General features: G+C 54.5%; 1 protein-coding gene and 3 pseudogenes across 1 annotated transcript, besides 3 other annotated features; all 4 read right to left on the bottom strand.

Annotated features, from left to right (window-relative positions):
- Positions 1–12168: part of a sequence feature (areas not merged during assembly with more than two copies in the genome that could not be assigned to a particular haplotype) that runs on past the window's edge.
- Positions 1037–1056: a microsatellite.
- Positions 3538–6342, bottom strand: Tc00.1047053506909.160 (trans-sialidase, putative; the record flags this gene model as incomplete). Its single annotated transcript, XM_809662.1, has 1 exon — positions 3538–6342. One exon carries the CDS (start codon positions 6340–6342, stop codon positions 3538–3540), a length of 2805 nt encoding a protein of 934 aa, XP_814755.1.
- Tc00.1047053506909.155 lies at positions 7337–8602 on the bottom strand (annotated as a pseudogene).
- Positions 9076–9771, bottom strand: Tc00.1047053506909.150 (annotated as a pseudogene).
- Positions 9242–9295: a microsatellite.
- On the bottom strand, positions 10277–11974 carry Tc00.1047053506909.140 (annotated as a pseudogene).

Genomic DNA, 12168 nt, shown 5'->3' with positions numbered 1-12168 from the left:
TCACACATCTCCACTTCCCTTCCACTGTCCCACACAAAAGGGCGGTGTCATGGGGAAGAGATGCCCGCCGCACAGCACATGCACGAGGGCACACGCGGAAGCAATGCCATCCACTTCGCACCGCAAGATACTGCCATGCGCTCAGCACACACACGGCGGCAACGAGAGCGACGGGGTGCATCCAATTACATACCGCACAGCCATTTACTTCTCTCCGCACGGCTAGTGGCGTCCCACACTCACAGTGAGGCACGGCGCACACCATCTTCTCCCTCCGAGGGCACTCAGGAGGCCGGCACCCAGTCACCCTCGTGCCCTCGCAATGGGTAGCACAAACAACCGTCGTCGCAAACCATCGGCGCCTCTAGCAGAAAAGAAGAAAAAGATATGAGGGCAGTTCAGAAACACAGCCAGCAGAGGGACACCCAACGACACACGGAGGCAAACAATGACAGTGGACACGGCACGGACAAAAAGAAGTCCGCAGGGATTTTTTAAAAAAGAAAAAAGAAACTAAAATGAATCAGTAGGACTTCCATTTCGTGTGCCATGCAGCACAAGACGATCACGTGCGTATAAATATTACCTGCACAAGTAAAAAATGTAATGAAAAAACGAAAAAAATCTTATTACTCCACCAGCCCACACAAAATCCCTCACATTTCACGCGGCATCCGGCCTCTTCTTCCAATCCCCGTTCCTGCAGTCCGTGGGAAGCACAGCAGCGGAGCCGGCACCGCGTGTGGGCAACAACAAAAAAGAAACACACAAGAAAGAAAACACGTCGCCCATTCCAGTGCACATCAACCGAACATTAAATAATGAGAAGAAAAAAGGGCACTTATTACTCCAGTGGAAAAGCATCAAAAAGAACATTACAAAGAAGAAAAAAGGTTTAAAAAGCGATCCGTAAATCATTAAAAAAAGAGGAGAAAAAGTGACATAAAAACCGCAAAGTATGCGGCAAATATCCCCCGTGGGGAGTCACAATCCCACCCTCTTTCGCTCGAAGGACTACCACAACTCCACACAGTTCCAGCAGCAGCAGCAGCAGCAACGCCAGAGACACGCACACACGCGCAATGCGGCCGCCAGTTGAATCGCGTGGTATCAACTCCACGTCGTCAAACAGGGCGAGGCGGACGTCTGGACTCACGCCGCTCCAGATCGCGCAAGGACACATTTCTTGATGCCGTTTTGGTGTTCCGGGGACGTTCTGACCATTCATTCCTCCCGCGATTTTCCCAGGAACGTGCTCGCCGCTGCCGTCAACGGTCTCAGTCTTACGGGCATCCCTCGAGCCCACTGCCTCAACGCGGTGGCGAGCGCAGTCTTCGTCACGAATGCATTCAGATCCATTTCTATGTTCCGACTCATGGCAATGCTAGGCTTCCTATTGGGTGGTGTTGGAACCATCTTCATTTTCCGAACAAAGGCAAACTCAGGCCTCGTCCCGGACGTGTTGGTCGCCGTGTTGGATGCGGGACTCGGATCGACGGTGTTGGGTCCGTCAGCCGCCGCAGACCGTCGCCAAACCTCGTTTTGACGTGACGGCTCAGCATTCACTTGCGGCGCAGTTGTCCCACCAGATTTTGTGTCATCCTTCCCTTCACGGGGTGGCGGCAACTGACAGATGCCCGTCTGGTCAGCATCGCTGCTCCGTGCAGGCGGATGGATGGTTCCATCGGGAAAATTGACGCCACCACAATTCATAGGGGCCGGTGTATTTATGTGTCGTCACATTCATCGTGAAGGCAACGGTGGCCCCTTCCTCTTTCCTTGCACAGCTGGCAGCACAGTTGCTACATGTGTGCACCGCATGGGCCACATGGCACACAGCACCCAGCTCACCATTCCTGCCATGCATGCGCACATCAAAGCCACTGAAAGTGTAATTCTCATTCTGAGCCTCAGCACCGGCAGCGGAACACTTCGTCCACGCCACACACACACGCGATAGCTCAGGCTGCCGTCGCTCGGAGCACACGACACATCCACCGGCACAACAACCGCATCCGCATCACCAGATACAACTCCAGGAATCCCAGCAGCCGTCACGCACACGGAGCGAGCACCCACCACACCAGCCACAACCGCAAGCAAACCCTCATCCATCCATAACGCGGCACAAAAACCTACAACCATCCCGCCCTCAATGGGATTTGGAGCCTAACTCAACGCAGTCACACGCAGTGCATCAAACCCACAGGAAAAGAGACTCGGGCTGCGCACTCCCTCTCCTCCCCTTCTCCTCATGGCCACGGAAGAAGAGAACAGCCGCCACACGCAACTGCCAGCATGCACTGCAAAAGGAGCATTCAAATCCACTGCAATGTGCATCTTGTGTGCGTGGTCGTATGTGCCTGCAGAAACACAAAGCAAAGAAGTAGAAAAGAGGGAACAGAGTATGTGGAGAGACACACAAATGTACAGCGGAGATGCATGGCGGAAACAACAGGAAGAAGACAGCTCAAACTCATGATTGCACTGCAGTCCGAGCAGCGGCAATTCACACAAGATTTATCCAAAACAAAAAACACGTCCCCCTTCGTCTTACACAAACCCCATCACACAAAATAATTATAAATAAAAGAAAAGAAATCGTCCATTACTGTTCCACACAAATTTAAAAAATCGCCTGGCTGCCGTGTGGCCACACCAAACTGTCTGCGCACATTTTGTCCGAAAATAAAATTAAAAGATATTTAAATGTCTTTCAACCGTCCGACCTCCGTGTGTCCGCACATCGTTTATATTTCATGGGGTCATCTGCGTGTTGCTGCTCCCCTCAGCCCTCCCATCGGCGCGTGAGTGCGGCCCGCAGAGCACAGTCACTCGTGTGTGTGGGGACTGAGAGAAGCACGCAGACATGACGGCAGTCGCGTCACTCCATCGGGAGAGTGAGCGCAGCAAAAGAAAAAAAAATCATCGGAGGGGAGAGAAATGCTCACGAGGCCGGCACCGAAGGGACTGCCGGCGCAAGAAATTTACACAAAAGCAAAAATAAAAAAAACACGGCGGCAGGGTGTGTGTGTGTGTGGCGCTGCGGGTGTCTGCCCGCCCTGGCCGCAAAAAAAAAAAAAAACAAGAGGGAAAGAAATGTGTGCTCCGCCCCACAGGCCCTCGTCGCACGCCCACACGTCACGGCTCCCTCAGCGCGCCGTTCGTCGCGGCCCCTCCTCATGCGTGCAGCAGGCGAGGCGCACAGGGCCGTCATCATGAGCGTGTCGGTGGGTGTGCGAGCGGAGCAGTTGGACGGGAAACACACGGCACCCCTCACGGGAAGAGTGCAGCAGAAACAATTAAAGAGGGAAGAGTAGAAAAGAAAAAAAAAGTCCACAGTGATTGCCCCCAAAATCAAAAGCGAAGGATTGAGAGATTAGAAAAAAAAAGTAAAATCAACCAAAAAGAAGCAAACAGTAAAAGGATTTTAAAATACGCAAAAAGGAAGGATTTATGAGTGAAATTTGTTCCCATGGGAATAGTAGTTCTCTGCTCGGGAGGTCGCAAGTTTCCCACGCGGCAGCCAGTCACTCCTCACACAGTCGCAACCCCCCACAGTCCCAACAGCAGAAGCAGCGGCAGCGCCCTCCTCTCACGCACAGCGCCGGCATCGCTGTTATTCCCCTGCGACAAATTTCCGAGGCTGCTGCTGAGGGCCGCAGACTTTACTTCCCCGTTCTGTGGATGGATTCCCTCCTGCCCATCCGTTCCTCCTGCCGTCTCCCCATCCGCACCAGAGCTCACGCTCACATCAGCTGTCAATGCGGGTCCATCGTGCCCCTCGCCTTTAGCGGTAAGAACGTTTGTATCTGCTGCGGCGGGGGTATCACCCACGGAAGGTGTGTGCGGTCCATCCCCCTGTGTCGTATCTGCACTCCCCTCCCCCACCGCCAGGTTACCGCTAGACGAGGAAAAGACATCCACATCTGCATTTCCATCGGGAGGCTTTCCTGGCGCGAGTTGGTTCACAGATTGCCCCACAGGTATGGAAGGCGAAGCAATGGAAGCTGATGGAGATGCACTTCCGCCGTCAGCACCTTTACCTCCATTCAAAGGTTCCTGTCCCGCTTGCGGTGTTCCACCAGGAGAAGGCACCACGATTTCCTGCGCACTTTTTTCCTTCGGAGGCGTAATCAGGGCTTTAATTGCATTAAGAGCAGTAATACCATTGCCATCCAACGGGCGGTTGTACAGCAGGACGTTCGTCACAGTCACAGACACGCCTTCATGGCCCTCTGTGTTCTCTGCATTGACTCCATCCCCTCCAATGTAGAAGTGGGAGATCTTTTTATCTTCCTCACTTTCCAATTGGCATTGCACATTCTCCAACACACGCCTACCATCGACGTACGCGGAGCCCTGAGTGCCGTTCTGCAGCACAATGGCCACCTGGTGTGTTTTCTCTTGCCCCTCAATGTGGTTTTGCACCTCCGTCGGTTTCTCACCGCACAGCATCTGCCACTTTTTCTCTTTATTGTTGTACGACAGTCCCAGGAGTACTGGATTCTCTGCATCCATCATCACACCAATCACTGGAATGGGACCCTCCTGCTTCGGCACACCGTCGATGGACACCGTCGCCACAAGAGTGAAGTTGTAGTTCGCAAAGCGGTACAGCTGATTCTCCCCCTGCTTGCCAACGGGCCACTCCGCCCACGCACCACGTCCTGTGAACTTCACTCCATCTGAAGACTCTGCAGTCTCTGCTACCCCTGCAGCCGCTCCTTTCGTTCCCTTCTTTACTGTGGCGTTCACCCCGAGGTACTCGTCCTTCCATGTGTCATCAGAGAAGTTGCCGGACAAAAAGCCAACCAGCCCATCCGTGATCTTAGTGTTTTTGCAGGCAGTGTCAGTTGGGGTGTCCTCCAGAGCACTTTTATAATGGCACAGCTGGGAGACACGTTCGTCCACTTTCTTCCAGGTCGCCAGCACATCCTTCACACGCTGCAGCTGCTCAGTCAGACGCACAGACCAAAGGCTGTTTGATGATTCTCCATCGCCCTTCTTCTCGTACAGTGCAATCAACTCCTCCCTCTTATTATCATCAGTTCCACTCGTAACACTTTTGTACAACAGGGAGCTGGCGGCAGCGTCATCGTCCTTCCCGGATACCGGCCCAATATCAACAATGTGCGTGTTGTCCGTCAGCCAAAGGTGGAGTACGCCCTTTTCTTTTCCTTTGGCATACACCGGCAGAGTAACGAGCATCACATTCTTCTCATCACCTCCAGTGCCAAAGGTCGCTGTGGTGAACCCGCTCCCAACGCCCTTCCCTTCTCCCTCTTGTTTGTTGCCCCACACGCGCGAGAGTGTCCCGAGTGCCTCCGTCCACGATTCCCCCTTGTCACCGGACTCGTACACCCTGCGGCGGCCATCACCACACGCAGTCATCATCATGAGTTTGTCCTTTTCCCACTCCACGACGGAGGGATCACTGCAGCCATCGGCAGACATCCCCTTCGACAGCTTCCAACTCTCAATTTTCTTCAAAGTATCCAAAGTGTACATGAGCAGTGAGAAAGTCTTTCCACCCGCAGCTTCCTTCTGCCCAACTTCCTCCTTCGTGCCTTCCACGGGAAACACAAGTGTACCGTCCTCCATCTTAACACCCGATCCACCGCCGCCAATCAGTCCTGTCAAGGATGAAAGTTGTTCGCCCAAAGTTGTCGTCGGGACAGCGTTGGTATCTTTCCAGTCAATCTGTTTTTTACTTTCATCTTTATCACTGAATTCCCCTTTCACCATCAAGAATCCCCAGTCATCGGCACCACTCTCCTGACCACCTTTACGGCTGTATTTCCCAACAAGCATGTAAATATTACTTTCCCCCACAACTGCTGTCGGTCGGCTCACATCTACTCTCTTCGTCTCCTTTGCAGAAGTGCTTTCCTCCAGAACTCGTATCACTCTGGCATCCTTAAGCACTTCCTCCGGTTCTTTATCGCCTTCTATCGTGAGAAGTTGGGATGCAACGCCAGTCAAGGCATCTTCTCCATCCTTCTTCTTGCACTGCGCCTCAGAAACGGCAAATACGTCACTCCCCACTTTCAAAAGGCCGGGAGCACCCAACGACTCCACAGTTACATCACCTTCACTGATGCCCTTCCATTGATACTTTGGAACTGCCGACGGTTCCTCCACATCACCTTGCGTAGCTCCAGTGCCGCAGAAAATCATCACGAGGAGGAGGAGCAGCACCGCGGAAGCAAACACACGCCGGGACATGTTGGGCCTCTGCCGCTCACTCTCTCTTCCTTCCCTCCTCCTTCCGCTGGATCCGGTCACGCGGCGACGGTTGTGTGTGCGGGGTGCCTTCACTGCAGCAACACGTGAGAGCATATATGTGTGTGTGGGCGGTGTGTGTGCTGTTGGTCCTTTCAGTGCCTTACAATTTCACAGTGGCGTTTAGTGCTTGTTTGCTTTCTTCGTAAGAGAGTGAGAAAAAAATGAATAAAAACAGGCTAATAAAATATGGGTGAAAGAATAAGCACCGCCACCCATCCACAGTGAGTGGCATCATCATCCCCGCCGCAGTCACTCCCAACAACAACAACTCACGCACGCAGACACACGGAACGAGGCGGAATAACAGTGCACCGGGAACACACAGCGACCGCCACCACCAGCAGGAGTCACGGCGGGTGTGTTGTTATTCACGCGTCAGCACACACCGCGCAATATGTCAAAAAAACAAAACGCAGGCTTCTTCTCTCCTCACGAGGGCCTCCGCAGCCACAATCCTGTGCGTGCGTGCATTCTCAGCGTTTGCAACACTGCATGTGTGTGTGCATGTGCTTGTGTGTTTGGCAGCGCCTATACATGCAGAGCAGCTGTGCGCCACAAGAGAGTCTGAAGAAAGCAACGGCAGAGAGAGGCAGATAGCACACACGCAAATTACTCATATCATCACACACACACACACGCAGCCGCGGAATGGGTGCACTCAACCACAAAATCATAAAAAAGGAAAACAAAACAAAAAGCCGACGCGTGGGACGACCAGCGCACACACACTCTCATTGCTCCCGTAAAGCAAAACACACACAGAGGGAGAGAGAGAGAGGTCGCCCACTCAACGCAATAAAAACAAACAGAAACAGTTACGGTGCTCCGCCCATGCAGCCAGGCAGGACGGCAGCGGTGCGTGTCGTGCAAAAGAGAGCACCAACGGGCCTGCATGGGTGTGCATGCATATATACAATGGGCACATTATTGTGTGTGCCTCGTGGGGTGAGGTGAGGGCGAGAGTCCATGCAAGGGGACACACACACAGAGAGTGGGTGAAGGAAGAGTGTGTGTGCGGGCGGTGCATGGCTCTCTCTCCCTCACTCTCACGCGGCCACCACCGCAGCCGCCGCACACGCAACAAGAAGAAGAAGCAAAAGAGAGGTGGTGTGGGAGACTGCGGTGCTGCCGTCATTGTCGCCATGAGAAGCTGTGTCACGTGTTTTGTTGTTTGTGGTTGGCGCTGCTGTGGATCGTGCACTCTGAGGTACCGTATCATAGTTTTTGGGTGATACAGCTTCACCATCGGAATTCATGCCGGGTGACGTGGCGCCTTCAATGGATTGTCGGTTCGGATGATTGCTGGTTGGAGTGCCTTCTGTGCCAGTGTCAGACCGCACGGCTGTAGTTATCGTGGTGCTGTTGTCGCTGCCGCCAGAAACGGTTGCGCCAAGTGTGTTACGGGCGGTGGCTGCTGGTATTGCTTGCGATTGGCTGCCAGCAACAGTTTCATGTTCCGCTCCTTCTTGCAGTAGTGCTTTGCCGGATCGTTCGTTATTGTTGGAAATGTCCTCCGCAGCGCGCCCTTTTCCTGGAGTAGAAGTCGGACCATTTCCAGTTGTAGAAGTGGATGAAGAATGTGTTTGTTGTTGACCGGCAGCTGGTATATCTTGTGTGACACCTGCGCCGGTTGCGGCTTTATCCTCCGGTGAGTCCTCTTCGGTGTCCCCTTTAGGCGGTGTTTCTCGCCCCACCACTGGCGTCAGTGCCACTGTTGATGCTGCCTGTTCCACTGTGCCTTCCTGCTCCTTCGCCCCTCGGTCTGCTGCTGGTGGATGGCTGCCGCTCGTGGAAGATCCGCCCAATTGTTCTTCATTCACGGTGGTTATTACTTCACCCTCCGCAGTTGCAGCATCATCACCACAAACACCACCACCATTTTCTAATTCTGTTTTTGCGTTGGGCGACTGTTCTGGCGCACTGAGATCGCTTTTCCCTCCTGTTCCCGCATCATTGTGGTGCGAAACTTGAGGCACTAATTCATGCTGATCCCGTACGACTTCATGTCCCTCTTTTGCAAGAGTTAAGGCATCCTTAGATTCATTTAAACCCACACACTCACCAACACCGGGAAGTGAAGGTTTGCCACCCGTAGGAGCAGAACCCGGCAAGTGACTTCCACTGCTCAGAGAGCTTCCATCAGTGACAACTCCATTATCACCATGACCCCAACTGGGGAAGAAGGTTGACCAACACTCCCAACAACACCTTGGCCGGAATGCTCACGATCATCCCCGGTAACTGCCGACACCAAAGAAAACCCGCACCACAGCACGCAGAGGACACACACCAGCAGCACACGGCCAGTCATCATCGCCACCACTCCTGTCACTTACGTGTGGCCTTCAGCAAAAGCAACACCACGTCAACAGAGTGAAAAGCAAAAAGATAGACACAGCCGCTACACCACGCACAGCCACCGCACAGCAACAAATGGCAGCACCCCAGCAGCAGCGCACACACCACGAGACAGATGGAATCAGTACGATTGCAGAGCTCGCACACCGCCCAGCAAACCACAAGTTTAAAAGGCAATAAAAAACAATAATTAAAAAGAAATTAGAAAAGAAAACAAACCCAGGGCTCCAGTGCGCATGCTCATGAGTGTGTCCGCGATGCGTTCAACGTGACGGATGCGGGGCACAACGCGGAGCACACAGCACGGCAGCGGAAGCAAGTGAAGCAAAACAAGATCATTATTTCCTCTTATTTTATACAGTGAACCACAACACACGCGCACAAATCCCCGCGGTTGAGTGCTGGCACGTACAGCCCGCACACATCTCTTCAGCCCACAGCGGTGTACGCCAGCGCGGATACGGCGAGCAGCAGCGGGGCACACACCCACGCAGAGCTGCTGAGGCTGCCGTCGATTTCGCGAAGACGTGACGGTGCGCGGGTGGTCGTCGTAGTTGGCGCCTCTGTAGTCGTAGTACTTGGTGCCTCTGGCACAGTGGTGGTGGTCGTCGTGGTTGTCGTAGTAGTGGTAGTAGTCGCCGTGGTCTTCTTGTCCGAATCGTCGGAATTCGTATTCGCATGGTCTGTGGATGGATTATTGCCACTTTTTGACTCTCTCGTATCGTTTTCGCCATTTTTCTGTACCGTATCGGCCACCGGAACTCGACTCCCTGAACTGCTGGACCCACCTGAACTCTCTTTTGTAATAGGCACCGGAATTGTTGGACCTGGACTTCCTGCCAGAGCGGTCGCCCCACTTGGATTTTCTGGCGGAGCCTATTCCGCACCTGGAGCCCCTTGCGCATCGGACTTTCCACTTTTTCCCGGTGACGCAACGGCCGCAGCTGCTGAACTTGACGTCGTGGAAGTATTTGTTGCCCCTGAAACACCTGTTCCCTGTGACTGAGTAACCGAAGAAGTGGGGCCGTCCTTACCTGAATCCTGACTACTCGCTGTCGCGCACACTGACGGGCTGCAACACAGGGCAAGCACCAACAGGGCGCACAGCAGACGGCACGTCATCATCATCGTGAGTGTGGTCGTTCAGTGGTGTGGAGCTGATCTGCACAGTGAGGGACATGGAGAGCAAGAGGGGAGACGAGAGGTGCGGCAGACACACACAGAGGGCACACCACATGAGGAGAGGGCAGCAGCCAGGCATGCACCGTACGCCGCACACCACGCACCACACACACTCCAATCCACGGCAGCAGGCACACACACACAGCCCTGCCGCAACAACAACACACAGATGGAAGAGGGAGAAGCAAACAGGAGCGGCACACAAGGCTCCACCGCATGCACATGCGGCGAGAGCGGTCCGTCGTGTCGGCACCCCTCACGGAGGGTGCGCACACACACAAGAAGGTGCAGCGCACACAGCAACACAAAAGCAAGGTAACAATACAAAAAGGAGATCCCCGCACACCACGCGGATTGTTGGTCCACGGGAATTGCAGCCAATATTCACCACAAGCAGTTCATTTGCAGTAGGCCTTCGTCCACATTCATCGCACTCCACTTCATGCAGGCCCGGCCACCACCGCAAAAGGAGCTGCTGAACACGCAACAAGAAACAAAAAAGGGAGGTGGTGTGGGAGACCACGGTGCTGCTGTCACTGTCGCCAGGCGCCGCTGTGTTATTCGCTTTGTCTGTGGCTGTAGATGATGTTGTTTCCTTCTCGCTGCCATCCTCTCGTTCATGTTGGTGTTCTCCCTCCGGCACAGCGGCATGAGATGCTGAACCACCGTTCAAAATCTCCGCATTGCCCGCGTCAGCGTCATTGGCGGCAGCAGCAGCATCCGCAGAAGAAGATGGTGAAGTTGTCTCAGCCTGACCCTCAGTTAGTGCATTCTGCCTTGCATCCGCTGTTGGTTCAGTGCCTTTTCTGCAGATCTTCTGTTGGCTTCATGGTCGCTGGGACTTCCGTTGAGGATGGCAGTGCGCTGTGTGGTGGTGATTTCGTTGGCGGTTCTGATGGGTCTGCTGGCGCCTCTTATTCTGCTGCTGTTGGCGGCAATTCCTCCCATGCTTCTTTTTTCTTCGGTGCTGCCTCCTCCTCTGCACCTCCTTTTGCCGGCGGTTTTGGCTGTCGCAGGGGCATTGGCCGTGCTTCTCCCTGTTCTGCTGCACCGGTCGTAGACGATCGATAATTTCCAGAGAGCGACTTTGAAGCAGACTCTGTGCCCGGATGTCCAGGGGAACGACTGGTGCTTGAAGCAGACAGTCATTCGGGTGCTTCAGCCGCAGGTGCATGCTCTGCATTGTGCGCGCTGCCAGTCAAACATTACGGATTTCTTTTTGCTCCTTTCACCACATCCCCTGGTCCTCCTGAGCCCATTCTGGCACTCCCTGTACCACGGACACACTCTGTTCAGCGTCAGTCGCTGTTTGAAGCTGCGGTGTTTGCTCTTGACTGTCGCCGTTCGATGCGCCCCGTGTGAGACCCGAGCTGGGTGCAGCCGCATGCTCTGCTGAGTCCTCGGACGGCTGCGTCGCATGTGCTGTTTGTCCTTCTGCTGGCGCTGGTGCTGGAGTTCTCCGTGCGCTCTCCCCCGTCCTGAGCACGTGTGGCCCTTCTCGTTCCTGTTGTGTCCAGTCGCTCTGAATATTTGTAGCTGACGCGCTGCCTTTCTTTCCATCCCTCTCTTCCACGGTGAGAGTTGCCGACCCCGCAGAAAATTGTGGCGGTTGGGAGCACACACTCGACATTGACGGCTCTTCGCCGCAGCATGCTGAGCCTGCCTCCTCCCTTTCTCCTGCCACACTTCCACCAGCGGGAGGATCGTCTTGGACGCCGGAGACAACTGCGGGCTGCTGCTTGGGCCAACACCACCACCAGCACCCGAGACAGGAGTACTGCTGGCAGCGTCTGTATCGGCAGCAGAAGAAGATGAAGCCATTGGTGCAGCCCCACTGCCGCTGAGCTTCAGTCCCGCTCCCTGCATCACCGACCGGTGGTTGTCCTGCATCACTGTTGAGCGTTCCGCTTGCACCAACGCCGCCGTCCTCACCGGCCGGTACCGCCGCGGCTACTCCCCGTAAGGCGGCACTCGACACGCAGTCCCTCCTCGCAAACACCACTTCGCCATCCATTCCCCTCGCAAGCCCCGCGTCGTCCATTCCACCATCAGCACAGTAGCACACAGGCCACGCGTCACCACCACCGGCACCGCATCACAGCACGCAGAGGACACACACCAGCAGCACACGGCCAGTCATCATCATCGCCAGCACTCCTGTCACTTGCGTGTAGCCTTCAGCACAAACTAACTCCCCGTCAACGCAGAGCAAAAGCAAAAGGAGAGACAAGCCAAGAACCGTCCCATCCATCAATGAGAGTCACGCACCACCACAACAATTAGGTGGGCATGGTTCAACAACAATCAAAAAAAGAAGTGCACCTCGCCAGTGCCCTGTTC

This window comes from Trypanosoma cruzi, genomic scaffold (assembly GCF_000209065.1).
Source record: "Trypanosoma cruzi strain CL Brener 1047053516791 genomic scaffold, whole genome shotgun sequence".
Taxonomy (NCBI): Eukaryota; Euglenozoa; class Kinetoplastea; order Trypanosomatida; family Trypanosomatidae; genus Trypanosoma; species Trypanosoma cruzi.
The sequence above is the reverse complement of the archived record's forward strand: the minus strand, read 5'-3'. Positions and strand labels throughout refer to the sequence as shown.